Source organism: Euleptes europaea, chromosome 3 (genome assembly GCF_029931775.1).
Source record: "Euleptes europaea isolate rEulEur1 chromosome 3, rEulEur1.hap1, whole genome shotgun sequence".
Classification (NCBI taxonomy): domain Eukaryota; kingdom Metazoa; phylum Chordata; class Lepidosauria; order Squamata; family Sphaerodactylidae; genus Euleptes; species Euleptes europaea.
In genome coordinates this window covers 124,779,182-124,796,937 of record NC_079314.1, presented here as the reverse complement: position 1 = coordinate 124,796,937, position 17,756 = coordinate 124,779,182, and the positions used below count along the sequence as shown (strand labels likewise).

The window sequence follows — 17,756 nt, the reverse complement described above, 5'->3', positions numbered from 1 at the left end:
CCCCTGCTCATGGCTTGCCAAGCCAACGGGAGGGGGATCATGTGACCAGAAGAACCAGTTCCAAGGAGAACGATGAACCTGGAAACAACCAGGAACACAAGAGGGAGGGGAGATAAGAAGGACAACCAGGAACACCACTGAATCTGAATCAAAGGCTGTTCCATGGGTATATTCTACACAGTCCCCGTGAGGGTGGGCACAGACACCTTCCAATCCACTGATGAGAAAAAAGCCCTCATGGTCAAATGTTTCATTCCACATCAGTGGAGGAAGGTATCCTTCAACACTGGAATGTGGAAAAGCTGTGCCATCCTGGGTAGGAGACCATGAGGAATGACTGGAAAACAACTTGCTGGAAGACTTGTCTACCAAGACTGTCTCAACCAGGGCAAACACTACTAGGCTGGACTATCTACCAGAGGAAGAGGCAGAGACCTCAGCAGCTGCCCAGCTGAAAGGGCAGGCCACGTATTTTATTTATTTATGTTATTTATAGTCCATTTTTCTCACTGAGACTCAACATGGATTACACAGCAAAGAAGAGGAGGAGGAGGAGTTGGTTTTTATATGCCGACTTCCTTTACCACTTAAGGGAGACTCAAACCGGCTTACAATCACCTTCCCTTCCCCTCCCAACAGACACCCTGTGAGGTAGGTGGGGCTGAGAGAGCTCTGACTAGCCCAAGGTCACCCAGCTGGCTTCCTGAGGAGGAGTGGGGAAACCAAACCAGTTCACCAGATTAGCCTCCACCGCTTGTGTGGAGGAGTTGGGGAATCACCCAACTGAATTAACGGGCAACAAATATGTAAACAGACACACAAGTCCTGATCTGCTGCAATATTCCATAAACCAGAGATAAACTGCTGTAGAACAGAACAGCCTCATACTGTACTGGTGCATCCGTGGCTCCTAGCCACCGCACACGGAGGCAGCATGCCACCAAATACCAGCTGCAGGGGTGCAAATGCGGGGGAAGGGGCACAGAGGACTGGGGCCTTCATACCCTGCTTGTGGCTCCCTGGAGAGATGTGACCGACCACTGGGGCAAACAGGATGCTGGGCCAGCCGGACAAGAGTACAGAAAAGGGTCCAGATTCCATTATCTGGTGGACGGGCTACTTTCAAGATGGGCTGGCTGGTTTTCATACTCCCCATCAATTCGGTACACAGTGGGAAATCTCCATTAAAGAAAAAGAAAACTTAATTTCTGGCCTTGACAGTAGTAGAGAGAGGGGTGAGTACACAAAGGCACTGTCAGCGTTCAGACAGGAGAACTTTTTTGCCCATTCCTTCTGGACTTCAATCACTTTTTAAACTGCAAATAAATCACTAATTTAAACACCATTTATGAACTGTGTGTGTAAAGTGCCGTCAAGTCGCAGCCGACTTATGGCGACCCCTTTTTGGGGTTTTCATGGCAAGAGACTAACAGAGGTGGTTTGCCAGTGCCTTCCTCTGCACAGCAGCCCTGGTATTCCTTGGTGGTCTCCCATCCAAATACTAACCAGGGCTGACCATTTATGAACTACTCATCCATAAACAGCCGCTACCTGGCTAGCCTGATCTTATCAGATCTCAGAAGCTAAGCAGGGTCAACCCTGGCATGTATTTGGATGGGGGACCTCCAAGAAACACCAGGGTTGTGACGTGGAGGCAGGAAATGGCAAACCACCTCCCAATGTCTCTCACCTTGAAACCCCCACCAGGGATCACTGCCGTAAGTCAGATGTGACGCAACAGCAATTAAAAACACACACACAAACACCCTCTTCCTCCTGCTACCTCATCACCCCCTTCGTACTCCATCCCCACTAAAACAAAAATTCAAACAAGAAAATGAAGAATGTTTGTGAGGAAACTGACACACACACAAATTTTAGTCAGCGGGTGCTTGGTGGTCGACCGCAGATGTCTATGGGCAGTCAGCGTGGGCAGTTCTGGGGCTGCCCTTCCGCCACATGCACGCTTTCACTGGGCAAAGCCACGCCTGACTACGGTCAATGGGACACCAAGTTCTAACTCGGGCCCAGAGCGACAGCACAAGCAGAAGGGGGCTTACTGTATTTTGTCGTTTGCCTCCCAGGCATCCAGGATCCTCTGCACCAGGCCGCATGTCTGGAATAACTGGAGGGGGAGAGGAGCACAAGATCCGTGAACTGCGCACCACCCTCTGCCACCCAACCACGACCCAGTCTGGGGCAGGCTTGAGTATAAAGAGCATCTCCATTTTGAAACAACATTTAACACTTGAACTTGCAGAGAACGCCCTGCAACAGACGGGACACGGGTGTGCTGGAAGGTCAAAGAGGGGAGGCGGTGGGATCCCACGGCTCCAAACACTCCCTCTTCTCACCACAGCCACTTCCTTCGCCCTTGTGGCACCATGCACAGGTCTCGTGTACGTGACACGAAACGGCAGCGGCACCGCAGCAGGTGTGCTGGGCTCCTGGCAGGAGAAAAGCCAGGGTTCCAGGCAAGCAACGCCGCTCAATAAATCCTCCAGCCGGCAACAGCTGGTACTTCTGTGGCCCCAGGGACCGCTGAGCATCTCCCGGGATTGTCTGTAGACTATATCCTGTTCCCCTTGGATGTTTACGGAGGGACATTTCCCCAGGATGCTTAAGCAGTATCTTGTGAGGAAGACAGAAACAGCACATTGTCATCACTACCACCATCCCCGGTGTGGGTGTGTGTGGGGGCTTGCGAGTCAAGGGTGACCGGGAAGGCAAACCTCGAGGGGCTTGCTGGGCCAGAGAGACTTCCTTATGGCAGCAGCTTCAGAGCAAGCGGCACAACCCTTCTGTGGAAGGACCACTGAAGGGGCTCCAGCAGAATCGAGCAGAAGGGCCAGCTGCTCCGATTCTTCTATGGAAGGGCACAGGAGCTGACACCTCAGCTTGCCAAGGGGAAGCCCGGCTCGGAATGGACGCCTTCAGGGGTGCCTCTCTGCTGTGCTTGTGGGGTTCACAGGCATCAGGTGACCCAGGTGGTGGTGGTGGTGGTGCGCTTTCTGCTACACTGAGGCCCCAAGGCCAAAAACAAGCAAGCAAATAAAGAAATAAAAGGGGACAGTGTTCAGCTACTCAGGAGGGCGACCGGCCTCCAGACCTCCAGACCTGGCTATCACCCATGAGAGATGGCGAGGAAGTTTGTGGCAGGGTTTGGATGGAGACTATGGGAAATGAGCACTGAAACAGAAAGACCATAGGAACTCCTCCTCCACACCCAACGCTCCCAGTTTGATTTAGCAAATCCACTGATCCCCAACTGATTGGCCAGCTGAAATGGCAACCAGCAACGACAGACCTGATGCCCCCAGCTGGACCAAAGGGTGCTGCACTAAAACCCTCTCTTTGTTTTTCTAACAGAAACTTTAAAATGACAGACAGAGGGCCCAACTCCCACAGCGGGCCATCAGCCTAGCGTGAACATTATGGAACAAAGCACCTTCGGTCGCCACTTCCTAAATAAGGAACATGTGGCCACAGGGAATTCCAACTGGTCCTCACAGAAAAGCACACAATGATTGTGGGGATTATGATAATTTATTATCAAATGACAAAGTAAGACTTCAAGCCGGCGCTCCTCACAGCCTGAGTTCTAATTTACGTCCCTGAAGTTAAATACGAGCCAAGGTGGACTAAGCATAAATTTAGCTGCTTTGTACGGACCTGCTGCGCATCTGATGAAGTGAGCTCTGACTCACGAAAGTGGGAAACAGGAATAAATGCTGTCACCCTTCAAGGTGCCAGGTGGACCCTCCTGCTTCATATTCTTGCAACAGACTCAGACGGCTCCCCCCCCCACTCCCCGGCATTATTGTCATTGAATGTTCTCAAGCATTTTTTATGGACCAATGACTAAAACACGGTTGTACTTCACCTGTAAGGAGTCCACCGTCCATTCCCTCAATCCTAATAGTGTGGACCGATCTGTCATGACCCCCTTCTGGATGCACACCTTAACGTGGTGAGGGGGTTTGTGTGTGTCAGGGAAGCTGAGAGCAATACCGTAAGGGGTCTAGACTATCAAGAGACTAAACTCCTAGCAGAGTCACTCAAGACGGAATGGTCACAGCTGAGACACCAGATGAAGATGCACCCACCCCCTTAAGGGATCAATGGCCACATCCACAGAAGAGAACAGGCAGTTTCAATGGGGACGGGGGCAGAGGAATCCCTGAAGGTTAGCTACTGGGCAGCAACAGTAGTGAAAGGTGACACTGGCGGAGGATCTTTCGTAGACAATGGCAGGGCCACTTCGGCTAACCCTGGTTAGTACTGCGCAGAAGAAGGCACTGGTAAACCACTTCTAACCAACCTTTACCTTGAAAACCCTATGATGAGACAATCCAAAATGAAAAAAGATATAGTGCTGGAAGATGGGACCCTCCGGTTGGATGGCACTCAATCAGCTACTGGGGCAGAGCAGAGGACAAGTACGAGTAGCGCTGTTCTTAATGATGCGATTGGACTAAAGCTGAAAGGACGTTCAGTGGTTGACATGAACAGATGCAAAAGGAAAGTCTGAAGCTGTTCGACGCATACAATAGAAACATGGAATGTGAGAAGCATGAATCAGGGTAAGCTTGAAATTGTTAAACAAGAAATGGAACGTTTGGACATTTCAGTCCTGGGAGTAAGTGAATTAAAGTGGATGGGATTAGGACATTTTCAATCAGAAAATCACAAATTGTTTTACTCAGGGAATGACAAAAAAAAAGAAACGGAGTTGCTTTAATAGTGAGTCAAGATGTAGCAAAGGCAGTGAGGAGCTATAATGCAAAGTCTGACCGAATAATATCAATCAGACTTCAGGGAAAGCCTATCAACATAAGCATCATTCAAGTTTATACCCCAACTACAGATGCTGATGAGGAAGAAATTGAAAGTTTTTATGCCAGTGTTCAGGAAGAAATTGACCAGCCCGCCGGGTGACTGTGAGGGGAGCTGAGAGAGAGGGCGGTTGGGGGCCGGGGGCCCCACCTTCCTCTTCCTTCTCTTCGCGTGCTTTTCCTTCCCCCTCCAAGGCGCGAAGGGGGCCTAAGCGCGGTCTCCTTTGCGACAACGTATGTGAGGTTTCCCTTCTCCGTGGCAGGGTGATTCACTTCCAAGGGGAAGGTGGGATTCGAGCCGGGGGCTCACCTGTTTAGAATGCGAGGGGCGTTGGAAGGACTGGGGGCTCCAATGGAGAGAGTGCCTCTGAGAATGGGCAGAGTTCCTGTGAGCAGAGCCAGCGGCGAGTTTTGGTGGGCCCCCGTGGGAGTTTTGGTGGGCCCCTGTGGAGCCTCTGCTTGGCATGCAGACGGTCCCGGGTTCGGTCCCCAGCATCTCCAGTTAAAGGGACCAGGCAAGTAGGTGATGTGAAAGGCCTCTGCCTGACACCCTGGAGAGCCGCTGCCAATCTGAGTAGACAATACTGACTTTGATGGACCAGGGGTCTGGTTCAGTATCAGGCAGCTTCATGTATGTGTTCACACACCTAAACAAGATATGCTGATAATCATAGGTGATTGGAATGCAAAAGTAGGAAACAAAGCAGAATCAAATGTTGTGAGCAGATCTGGGCTAGGAGCACGGAATTCAACGCCTCGTAGAATTCTGTGAAGACAACAATTTGTTCATTGCAAACATATGTTTCAGGCAACCAAATAGATGATTATATACATGGTGTCAGGTCCCGGGCGGGGCTAGGAGGCTAGTAGTCCTGCGGCCCAAGGTCAAGTTAGTGGAAATCAAAACAGGAGTACAAATGTGTCCAGAAGAAGAGTCGTTAATCAAGCCGAGGGTCAGAGCGCCAGGAATTCAAGCCGGTCGGAGAAAGGGTCAGGAGCTGAAGTGGATGCGAAACAGTCCGGAAACTAAATTGTTGCTTCCACAGAGAAACCTTTCAACAGCCTGGGATTATATGACCCTCCGGTAGTGTGCTCATTAGCGCCATCAATTACCTAGCCTGGCTCCTCTCAGTATTCAGGGCTTTGTATCCGTCTATACTCCCATGCCTTCTTGCGACGGGTAGCTAAGTCTTTGCGTAATCTTTCCCTAAGCCTATCTATCTGTGGGGGTAAATCTTCTATCCTTGCCGGCTGACTCTCCTCATCGTTAATCATGAGAGAAGCGGGAACATCTGACTCCCACGGAGGCAAACTGCCAACTTCAGAGGAGACAGAGGGCCTCTGCCACCAACTCAGCCGGGATCTGTGCAGTATCTAGATCCCTGCTGCACACGACACATGGACATCACCAGACGGCCAGTATAGAAATAAAATAGATTACATAATTGGAAGCAGAAGATGGAGAAGATCTATCATCTCGGCCAAAACAAGATCAGGAGCCGACTGCGGTACAGTTCATGAATGGTTAATATCGAAAATCATGGTAAAGCTTAAGAAAAACACCAAAACATTCATAGCACCAAAATACAATCTAAGCAATATTCCTGAAGAGTTTAAAGACCATGTAAGGAACAGATTTGCATTACTGAGTTCAAGTGAATGTAAACCTGAAGAACTATGGGTGGAAACTAGAGATATTATCAAGGAAGAATGTGCAAAGACTATTCCTGTAGCCAAAAGAAATAAAAAGAAATAAAAAACCTCAATGGATGTCTGAGGAAACTCTTAAAATTGCCAAAGGTAGACAAGAAGCAAAAGTGGTCAGGGTCTTCACTGAACGCAAGATCCTGACAGGCTCTTGACAGGAGTTCAGGCCAAGTTCTGGCCACAATTGGTTCCCAGGGCTTGGAAGCTCCTGTGTATACTTCGTTAGTGCTTGTTATCACAGCTGTGGCGTGTTGTGTCTTCATTCATGGGAAATGCCGATCTCGCTGTTGCCTAGCAATGTTTATCTTACTCTCTTGTCCTAATTTTTTAAGCAGGTAGCCTGTAATTGCTCTCCATTGCTAACATTGGCTGTCTGTGTGCAGTTAGTTCTTTTAATTTGCCTTTTAGTTCCTAATAACGTTTTACTGCTTCAGGTCCACCTGTCTGGTTGAGGGATGCTACAGGCAAACGCCTGAGAAGGTGACAGAGACAGAATCAAAAGTTTAAGTGCAACGTTCCACCGACTTGCACGTAGAGACAAAGAGACCTATTATAATAACCAGTGTAAAGAAATAGAAGAGAACAACAAAAAAGGAAGAACAAGAGATCTGTTCCACAAGATCCAAGAAATCAAAGGGAAATTTAAAGCATGGTTAGGCATGCTGAATGATCAGCATGGAAATACATTAACTGAACAGGACAAAATAAAGAAAAGGTGGGAACAATACACTGAATAACTATAACAGAAGAGATGAAAGGATGACAGATTCTTTCCAAGAAGAATCTTTTGAAGAAGAACCTAGTTTTAGAAAGTGAAGTGAAAGCTGCACTGAGAGCAATCGGGAGAAACAAATCACCAGGAGCAGATGGGATATCAATAGAGCTATTCCAAGCCACAGAAATGGAGTCCATCAAAATCTTGACAAGAATATGCCAACAGATATGGAAAACCAAACAATGGCCCACAGACTGGAAACGATCCATTTACATCCCAATTCCCAAGAAAGGAGTCATCAAAGATTGCAGCAACTATCGGACCATCGCGTTAATTTCTCACGCAAGTAAAGTGATGCTCAAAATCTTACAGCAAAGGCTGTTACCATATATGGAACGAGAAATGCCTGATGTTCAAGCTGGTTTCAGAAAAGGAAGAGGCACTAGAGATCATATTGCAAATATATGCTGGTTACTGGAGCATACAAGAGAATTTCAGAAGAAAATCAGCTTGTGTTTCATAGAATACAGCAAAGCTTTTGACTGTGTGGATCACGAAAAGCTATGGCTGGTTTTAAAGGAAATGGGTGTGCCTCTACATCTGATCGTTTTGATGCGCAACCTGTACTCTGGACAAGCCTGAACTGACCCTAGAAGCCAAAATGATTCAACTGAGGCTATCATATTTTGGTCACATCATGAGACGAGAAGAGTCACTGGAAAAGACAGTCATGCTAGGAAAAGTTGAAGGCAGCAGGAAAAGAGGAAGACCCAACAAGAGATGGACTGACTCAATAAAGGAAGCCACAGCCCTCAATTTGCATGATCTGAGCAAGGCTGTCAAAGATAGGACATTTTGGAGGACTTTCGTTCATAGGGTCGCCATGAGTCGGAAGCGACTTGACAGCACTTAACACACACACATCTGTCATGAGAAACTGTTTCCCAGGGAGGGGGTGTGGCAAAGGGGACCCAGGAGGGCCAGAGAGCAGCAGTCAAAAACTTCACCTTTGAAAAGACCAAAAAGCTTGTGGAGACTGAGACCTGGTTGTCGTCTTCTGGCCATCTTTGCTGGGAGTGATAAGTGGCTTAGAGAGGGGTGTAGGAAAGCTGGAAACCCATTTTGGTTTGACAGCTCTCTGACCCCTACAAAATGAGGACCTGGATTATCGTTTAGCCCCCAGGAAATTTGTTATCTATTTCTTTCTGATCTTCTCCACAGCCTCATCTGTTTTGGGGCTAAAAAGCGCCAAACCCACTCTGGTTTTTGTACCATTCGGGAGCACGTCTTATCTGGGCCACACGTGATTCCTATGCAACACAACGGAAGGCCCCCAGACTGTGGGCGGAACCATTTGCCACGTTTTGCAGCACCAAACTGGTGCTTAGAGACCTTTGGAGGATTCCCCCTGGAGCATTTCACCTGTTCACTTTTCTCTTCTTTAAAAACATTGTTATGGGCCCAGTTTCTTCTGCAAGAAAAGCCGACGATGCTCCCATAATTGCTTAATAGTGGGTGATGTTAAATGGCAATGAGATGGAAACCTTTCTACCTTTTCCATCTGGCTCATGGCCCTTCCCGTCGATAGGAGCTGTTTGTTGGGAGCTCCTTTGGAGGCCCTGTAGGGCCTCTCCACGACAACAGAATTAGGATCGCATGCTTGAAAAAAAATGACCACCTTCCTGTTTAGCTCTGTAGAGATTCTTGACAGGAAGGGTAAAGCCATGAAACAGGTGTGACAAGAAGCAGGCCAAGCCTAACAGGCAAGGCCACAGGGCTGGTGGATGCTTTGTGCATAACTCAGAAAATCAGATCTGTGCCTGGGGCAGCCCAGCAGGCCACTGCTACTGAATATGTCCTCGGAAGGAGGTGCTCTGCTTCCCAGATTGGGGGGGGGAGGGCCTCAGTGGGCAAAAAATTGCAGCAGGGTCAGCAGTGGCATCGACAGGGGAGGCTTCTGATCCCAGCTCAGAGTCCGCAGAACAAGTACGACATGCCTGCTCCACTTTTCAAAGTTATCTGTTACACGTTCAGCTGATGGCAATTACTGTATTTTTCTGTCTATAAGAAGCCCCCATGTTTAAGACGACCCTTATTTTTTTAACCCAAAATTAAGAAAAAATAGGGTCGTCTTATACATGGGGCGTCATAGGGCGAAAGAGTCCTGTCGCCCTGGCTGGCTGGCGTCTGGTCTTTCAAACTGGGCGCCGCCCACCCAGCCCGACAGCTGATGGGCGGGGTGGCTACCGGTTTGAACACCAGATGCCAGCTGGCCAGGGCGACAGGACTCTTTCCCCGCCCAACAGCTGACGGGCAGAGAAAGAGAGCGAGCGGGGAAAGAGGCGGCTGTTGCAGCTGGCTTCCATGTATAAGACTGTAACAGTCTCTGACATGAACATGGTATTTTGTGAACATGTGCAGAATTAATTCCATATAGAGCTTAAACACATCATGCAATCTAAGCCACTACATAGGTTTGTGTAATGTATAATGAATGTCTGTGTCATGCTGACAGGCTAGCTCTGTGTCATGCTGACAGGCTAGCTCAAGGTTAGCTCTATCAAAGCTAACTACTAAAGTTACTCTGGCTTTGTCCTTGAAGGGGCAGCGCAGGGTACCTTCACTTATCTGTCCATAAAGTGTGCAAAAGTCACCTTTCTGACTCAGCTGCCAGATGTCAGAATCTCAAAGAATACCAAAGGCAGAATACTTGGCCTTTTCAAGGTCTCAATAGCTGAAACTGTGCTATTGAGGCATTAAAGTTCTCTTAAAGATAAGAGTAACAGGCTTACTTGCTCTTCTGTAATCTGCCCAAGGCTGTCAGTTACTAAAAGATGTTACAAAGTGACAAATGTAAACAATAATTGTGTTTCATGAGTTATATAGTTAAACGTTGTGCTACAGATTTCTAAGTAGTCTCATTTAATGCGTATAGTCCTAACGAAGAGGATGGTATAGAAATTAAATATGTAACGTGATCATGTAACTCAGAAATGATTGTTTATACTCTAAGCTAAGAGGACTGAAAGAAAAGGAAATCCATATAAGGACATAAGACAGGAGCAGATGCCACTAAGCTCCTGGTATCTGATAAGAAAGAGAGAATAAAGATACCCTTTTGAAGGATAAGGAAGAGGGGATAAAGGAACACTCTTCACTCTTAATGGGTCTAGAAACAGCATAAATACAGCTGCAGAACAGCTAGCACTTTAGAGTGCTATGACTGGCAGACTGCAGCTGTCTGATGTAGCACTTCTCCATCTCAAAAGGCTTGAGATGTAAAACATTGAAACTCTGGTCCTTGCGTGGACAGTAGTTCTCAGAGGTATCTTGAAGTATCAAGATCTGGATATTTCAACATATCTTACTTACAGTCTTCTTGTGAGACTGCTCTATTCCTAGAAGAGGATAGAGACCCTTAGAATTCCTATTCTTTGAATGGGAATCTAAGTGTAGTGATCTTTCCATGTATTGGAACACTGAGAGTCCATTGTATTTATGGATTCTTACAAACTAAGCCTATTTGGCTTACCAATGCTAAAGAGCATCCTGAATACAGGGCTAATAGCTAGACCTCTGAGATTGTGTCAGAACGTCCTCTACTTAACAGAGGGACTTCTGAACCTCCTCAGAGCAAGAGACCAGAGATGTTCCTGAAGGGAAAGGAGACTCTCTGTACTCTGTGAGATATGCACAATGCACATACACAGATTGGCAAAGTCAAAGAGACTGTAAACAGCTTTAAGCTAACACATAGTATTTATATATTCAGCATTGCTGTCTAAAACTAGAAAGAGCATGCATAGCATGTACATAGACAATGCCTGATCTTAATGATGATCAGTTAAGAATATTAATAGAAGTCTTTAAAGGATTCAAGACTTAGCAAATACAGATGCTCTGGGATAACTTCATATGTTCTCATAGAGCTTAGATTCTTAAAGGACTCCAGATGACACAGATGACACAGCAAGGTATAGTGTGTCTTCTGTACAGAAATATTATGATGTTTTGAATGATTTAAGTTAAGATGCTTCTAACCAAATCTTTCTCCAAAGAATTAACCATATTTTGACAGGATTTCTGTAACCTTATATTCTGAATGAAGGTGCATTGCACTAAGGATACTTTATGAGTATATTCTGACTAAAATACTCTTTTATGGAGGCATAGAGAATGTGAATGATTACTTGCTACATAAACATGTTTAAGACTAATGATGTCTATCCTTATATGATATTTTAAGGCTTTGCAACCAAAAAGCATATATTATATAATGTAAATAAATGTGTTTTTTATATACTTCTACTCTTGTCCATTATTATAAATTTATTGGCGTGTTCAAGAGATGTCCTAGGAACAATAACAAGTTTCTAGGAACCGTTGATTCCGGTCTAGCGGTGTCTCGCTGAATAAGATAACATATCCCTTCTCAGGAAGGGGTCCTTTCTAAGTGTAGGCACTTAACGGCCCGAACCGCGACAAGACGACCCCCTAATTTGGGGGCTAAATTTTACAGAAAAAAGAATCGTCTTATACACGGAAAAATATGGTACTTTGTGTTACGTGTAGCAAAAAACTTCTCCACATTGCCAAAGGTACCCTTTAATTAAAGGTAAAAGTACCCTTTAAGTAAAACTCCAGAGCTGAGCATCGACATGGAAAACAAGCTCTGGGGCTGATTTCTAGTGAGCCCAGTTCCCACGAAAATGCTTTGGACCTGTATGTCGACTGTGGCTGGAAGAACAAGAGCACGCGGAAGGATCTTTTCCCTAGTCTGGGCCACCCTTAGTCTGCTTAGTAAATGGTGAACCGGTCTGCGTGAGAGGCAAGCCTGCCCCTGCAATAGACTCATCATCCGTCAGCGGGGAGAGGAGCCGGCTCTGACGCTGGGAGAGCATGCCTTACAGCGGGCCAAGCAAATCCCAGGTGGAGACACCTGCCCTCCTCCCACGGGGGCTGGCAATGCTGCTTCCCTTCCCCCACAGACATTCCAGATCACTCTCCCTTTTCTGGTGGGCTTGTGGTAAGAGACGGGGCGGCACGGGGAGTGGCAGAACTGGGTTATTGTATGATTCGTTTTATGAGCTGAATCGTTATTATATCTAAATGACTTTTCATTCCATTTCTTTGCCTATGAACTGCCTAAGGGACTTTTAATTGAAAGGGGATATATAAAGAAAACAGCTAACCCACTAGCCTCAGTTCTTTGAGAACGGAACACTTCTCACTTGAGGAAAAAGGGTTCCCTTGACATGGGTTATGCCTCCCACGTTCCTCGGGCAGGGCTCATTACCACTTTTCTTAGCAAGGCTTCCACCTCCAGTTGAACCCCAGAGCCCATCCCTTGCGGAGCTTCCAGTCAACACAGACTGCCCCGAAAGAGTCAGACTGGGCTGCAGAACCCCAGAGATAACCAGGGAAAGATTTGACAGGGTCACTACTAATAAGACTGGAAGTCACAGGAGAAAAACCCCTCTGAAACTCAGAATCCATCTACCCGGTGCAACAGCTTGTCCTCACATTAGAAGAAGAAGAGTTGGTTTTTATATGCCGACTTTCTCTACCACTTAAGGGAGACTCAAACCGGCTCACAATCCCCTTCCCTTCCCCTCCCCACCACAGACCCCCTGTGAGGTAGGTGAGGCTGAGAGAGAGTGACTAGCCCAAGGTCACCCAGCTGGCTTTGTGTGTAGGAGCAGGGAAACCAATCCAGTTCACCAGATTAGCCTCTGCCACTCATGTGGAGGAGTGGGGAATCAAACCCAGTTCTCCAGATCAGAGTTCACCGCTCTTAACCACTACACCATGCTAGTACGAGCAATGCGGGAGGAGCAGCAAACAGGCAGAGCCTTTCAATGGCAATGCAGATACACACTGCTGGTGAGGATGAGAGCTCCCCTCTGCCAGATGGTGGGAGGGGAGGGCAAGAGGGATGGATCTCCATTCTAGCCCACCGACGCTTGGTTTGGTCCCAGTCTCTCTCTGTTAGCCCTGGGGGACTTGGCTTCCTCAACCTAGGAGGGTTCTGGAAAGGAAAACACCCACGTGGAGAGTGGCAGCCTGGAGCCGCCACCAGGCTGCCAACTGGTTCAGGGGACGGAGATGTGTGCTTGTGGAGCTGTCAGTGGAGCCTGGGGAGGGAGGATAGAGCCTCCTGGACGTGGGCAGGAGTCTTCGGCACATCTAGGAGCCCCTGGAGCCTGAGGGGGATCTGATGGGAAAGCCATCCCGGCATAGGGAGACGTGGCACACCCTGGGTCCTGAGGTCAGCCACCAGCTTGGTGAAGCCCCGTGAAGAGCAGAAAAGACCCCTGCTGTGACAGTATTTATTAATTAACGTATTTATACCCGGCTTTTCCTCTTTGCTTAACGTGGCTTACAAATAATTAAAACATTTCAAATAAACACCAGATAATTATTTTTAAAACTCCTTGATGATCTCCAATGAGGGCTCCCCCACCTCTTCAGGGAGTCCTTTCCACAACGTGGGAGCTGCAGGCTCTACCAGAGGCCGGGGGTGGGGGGAAGACACCTTACGTGGGAGAGCAGGCCACAGGCAGAAGCCTAGAGACCATACTTGGTGGGTGGACACATACCAAAGGAGGAGGGCCCTTGAGATCCAGGGGTCCCCAGAGCAAAGGGCTTAAATGTCATAAGCAGCACCTCAAATTGAATCACGCTGGCAGCCAGTTCACTCCTTTGAAACGGGTTCCCCATCAGCTGGACAGCAAAGGCGTCGCCACCTTCTGGACCAGGGGCAGTTGTCAGGCTGGCCGGCCGAGCACACGGGGCCTTCCGCCCAGGCCTGAGGCTACAAAAGCACACGCATGTGTGTGTGTGGCAAGATCCACCAATACCCAAGGAAGGTGAGAGCAGCCAGCAGCCAGGAGGGGCTCTTGGTCCACTGGGCCGTCCAGCTTTTCAAACAGCCAGGCTGGATCCATGAAGAAAACCCAGGCCTTAGCCTGCTCTGCAAAAAGCCAGCCCCATTCCATCCAGGACAAGCAGATCCAACCCACTTCTCCTCTCTGTCTTGTCGGGATTCAGCTGCAGCCTGTTGTGCCTTCATTCATCACCTGACCGCAGCCTCAGAGCACCGGCTCAGAAACAAGATGGAGGCACCTGGAGGCGTGGATAATGACACACCTGCCCACAGGTGGAACATTATGACCTAAGAGCCCTGGTGGGAGCACGGACAGAGGGTCTGCCTCCAACGGGATGTGGAAGCCATGCAAAGGACACCTGCGCAAGCCTTGACTGGGGAGCAAGTGGGAGGCGCAATCCATCTCAAGGAGACCATCCTCCACTGAGGGAAAATGGGAGGAACTGCAAAATACTGTTAGATTTCCAGATGCACCTACAACTCATAACCACTATTTTTTCCAGTTGCCCATTAACTGTATTCCTCAGTATTCTGAAACGGGAATCCTTCCCTTCCTCTTAAACTGCTGTTTAACCTGAGCGTGTTTCCAGGTTTGATCTGCAGGCCCGTGATGCCTTTTCAGATCAGCCCTGTGGAAGCCAGAGGCCTCCAGACGGCTAAGCCACTGCCTGGCACCCTGCCGTGCCGCCTCGGAGGCCTGGTGCCAAAAAGGTGGGATACAGGAGCAGTTATAAAGACCACTTTTTCTCATGGCGTTGCTCAAAACAGTGGCTCCCGTTGCACTGAAGAGTCCTTCTGGCCCCATCACATGTACCATGAGGTCTTGCGCCGGGAGCTGGGGGCAGGGCTGCCCGGCCACACACCTCTACACCTTCCCCCGCTCACGGTTCCATATTTCAGTCTGAGTAACGAAGGGTGTTAACACTCATAAATGTTGCAATGCTAAAACTTAAAATAAAACTGTACCCCATTTCCCATGAACCCCTGCTGCGCTGTTTGGAAACTAGGACGGGAGAGGGTGCAGCTTGCACGGAGCGACCAAGCCTCATCTGACAGACCTCCGAGACGGGTCAGAGACCTGGCTCATGTGATTGCTGACATAACAACGTGAAGGAGCCTTACGTGTGTCACCATGACGTTTTCAGGATGGCTGATGGGCACTTCCAAGTCCTCTGAAGCCGGGCCCCCGTCCAGTCCCTCCTTATTCTCCATATCTGTTGTAGTTGATTTGCTTTCATTTGCAGAGTGAGCCAGAATAACTGCTATACACAATTCCACTTGGAAATGCAAAAAGTTATTCCAAGTGTATTTAAAAAACAAGTCCTGGAATTGAAGGAAGAGAATTAAGTTCATTCAGAGCATGTTTAGACTTTTAAGAACCTCAGAAGAGCCCCCTGCTGGATCTGACCAGTGAGAGGGGTCCACCTCATCCAGCACCCTGTGCCTCCCACAATGGCCGACCAGTTCCTCCGGAGGTCCAGCAACAGGGCAGAGCAATAGAGGCTTAAGAAGAGCTTAAGAGGAGCCCCGCTGGATCTGACCAGTGAGAGGGTCCACCTCATCCAGCCTCCTAGCTCACACAGGGCCAAAACACTTGTCCTAGAGGGCCAGCAAACCTTTCAGCATGAAAGGGTTATTTTCAAAGCTTAATGGGCCTTTTCCCTCCACGTGGACTTCTCTGGAAACAAGCAGGGATTCCCCATTTGCCACGAGGGAGCAACTGCCAAAGGCAAACGGCCATTAACCGAAAGATGGCATCTCTTCTGGCCCGCGACTCACCAGCAGCAGGTCCATAGTGTTCAGGCGACACAGCTCCTGGTGGATGCCGGCAGTGTTTGTGTGAAGAAGGGCCGCGATCAGCCGGGCCCCCTGCAGACGGGCATTGCCCAGCGGCTCCTCCAGGACTCCAATGGTTGTCAGGATGGAGCTCCTCTGTCACAAACAAAAGGGAATTGCCTTTTCAGGGCTTCGGGGTCACAGCGATGCTACCCTCAAGCAAAGAGCCTCGCTCTACCCCCAACCAGTATCCTCAGCCGTCAGCGAACCAGAAAACACACAGACTAGAATAATTATTCAAGGGAAATGGTAGTGGAGCAGAAGTAGGCGCCCCCCTGCAGAGAAATTAAACCTGCCCTTTCGTTACTCAAGTAGGTGGGTATGTTTAGCCTGAAGAGAAGACTGAGAGGGGATATGATAACCATCTTCAAGTACTTGAGGGGCTGTCACATAGAGGAGGGTGCCGAGCTGTTTTCTGTTGCCCTGGAAGGTCAGACCAGAACCAACAGGTTGAAATTAAATCAGAAGAGTTTCCGTCTAGACATTAGGAAGAATTTTCCAGCAGTTAGAGCAGTTCCTCAGCGGAACAGGCTTCCTCAGGAGGTGGTGAGCTCTCCTTCCCTGGAGGTTTTTAAGCAGAGGCTAATGGCCATCTGTCAGTAATGCTGATTATACGACCTTAGGCAGATGAGAGGGAGGGAACCTTGGCGGCATCTTCTGTGCATGGGGGTTTGGGGGGGGGGTAGTTTGGAATTTCCTGCATTGTGCAGGGGGTTGGACTAGATGGCCCTGGTGGTCCCTTCCAACTCTATGATTCTAAGATTGGGAAAACACACACACCATATAGGGAAGGTGGTGTTTTTCAATGGGCCCATTTCCTCCTGACTAGAAGAATGCAGGTTTCTTAATCTCAATGCAATGAAGAAATTATCAACGGTGAGAATCCGAAGCTTGAATGCCCCTTCAGCTCCTTCTTATCTGGCACCTTTTGTGCCACGGCTGAAGAATCTCAGTTCCACTCAAGGCAAAACAGCCTCCCCATCTCCAAAGCCATCTGGGATTTCCCAACCCAACCACCACAGCACGAGCTAGATGCGGAGGTCGTCCATCCCCCCGTCCCGCCTCCATCCCACAGGGAACATTCACAAAAGGAGAAAGTCAAGGCTGGCCGTGGGAAGCAAAAGCACCTACCTTGGGGGGACTGAGCAGAAGGTGGTGGAAGTCCTTCAGCCGGGGTTTGATGCCAAGCAAGATGCTGCTGTTGACAATGTAGGACCTATCGCACCCCTGAGAGGAACAATCCACGAGCCCCTCCGTTCTGCAAGCAGGGAGGGAAACGCTGGTCAACTGCCCACCCAAACCGGGCCAGGACCTTCCTGGGTCTATGCCAAGATCAGCCCCACACAAGTCGCTGCCCTACAAATCTTTACAGCCCTACTCCAGGAGCTGGCTAGAATGTTTTATGCCCAGCCCCAGCCCCTCCAAGGAGCTGAGGGTGGTGCACATCATTCTCCCTTCCTCAGTTTGTCCTCACAACAACCCTATGAGGTCGGCGCAGCTGCGAGAGCGTGGCTATTATGGTGTACTAAAAACATTTTCAACCCAAAGACATCCAGCGAGGTTCACAGCAGACTGGGAATGACTGTGCTGGAGAGCACAGACTACAGAAATCTAGTACGACTACAGGGTGGACCGGAGAGGCCGATCAATGAGCCTATGCAGAGTAAAATGAAGAGCAGGGGACTGTTTAGCTCCGCTCTAACAACTGAGCACATTAAAATATTCATATCCTGCACTCTTAATATGCTTTTTAAAAAACTTACATGGCTTCTGAAAT

The 17,756-nt window shown here is 48.6% G+C and overlaps 1 protein-coding gene across 1 annotated transcript in view; it reads right to left on the bottom strand.

Annotated features, from left to right (window-relative positions):
* The window catches only part of PPP6R2 (protein phosphatase 6 regulatory subunit 2), a 74,526-nt gene that overhangs the window by 40,380 nt on the left and 16,390 nt on the right, over nt 1-17,756 (bottom strand). Inside the window, exons 8-11 of the mRNA XM_056845854.1 lie at nt 17,111-17,237; nt 15,923-16,075; nt 15,266-15,466; nt 2,061-2,125 (exon numbers count right to left, since the gene is read on the bottom strand). Of these exons, the coding sequence (XP_056701832.1) occupies nt 2,061-2,125; nt 15,266-15,466; nt 15,923-16,075; nt 17,111-17,237 (546 nt within the window). The remainder of the gene's footprint in view (nt 1-2,060; nt 2,126-15,265; nt 15,467-15,922; nt 16,076-17,110; nt 17,238-17,756) is intronic.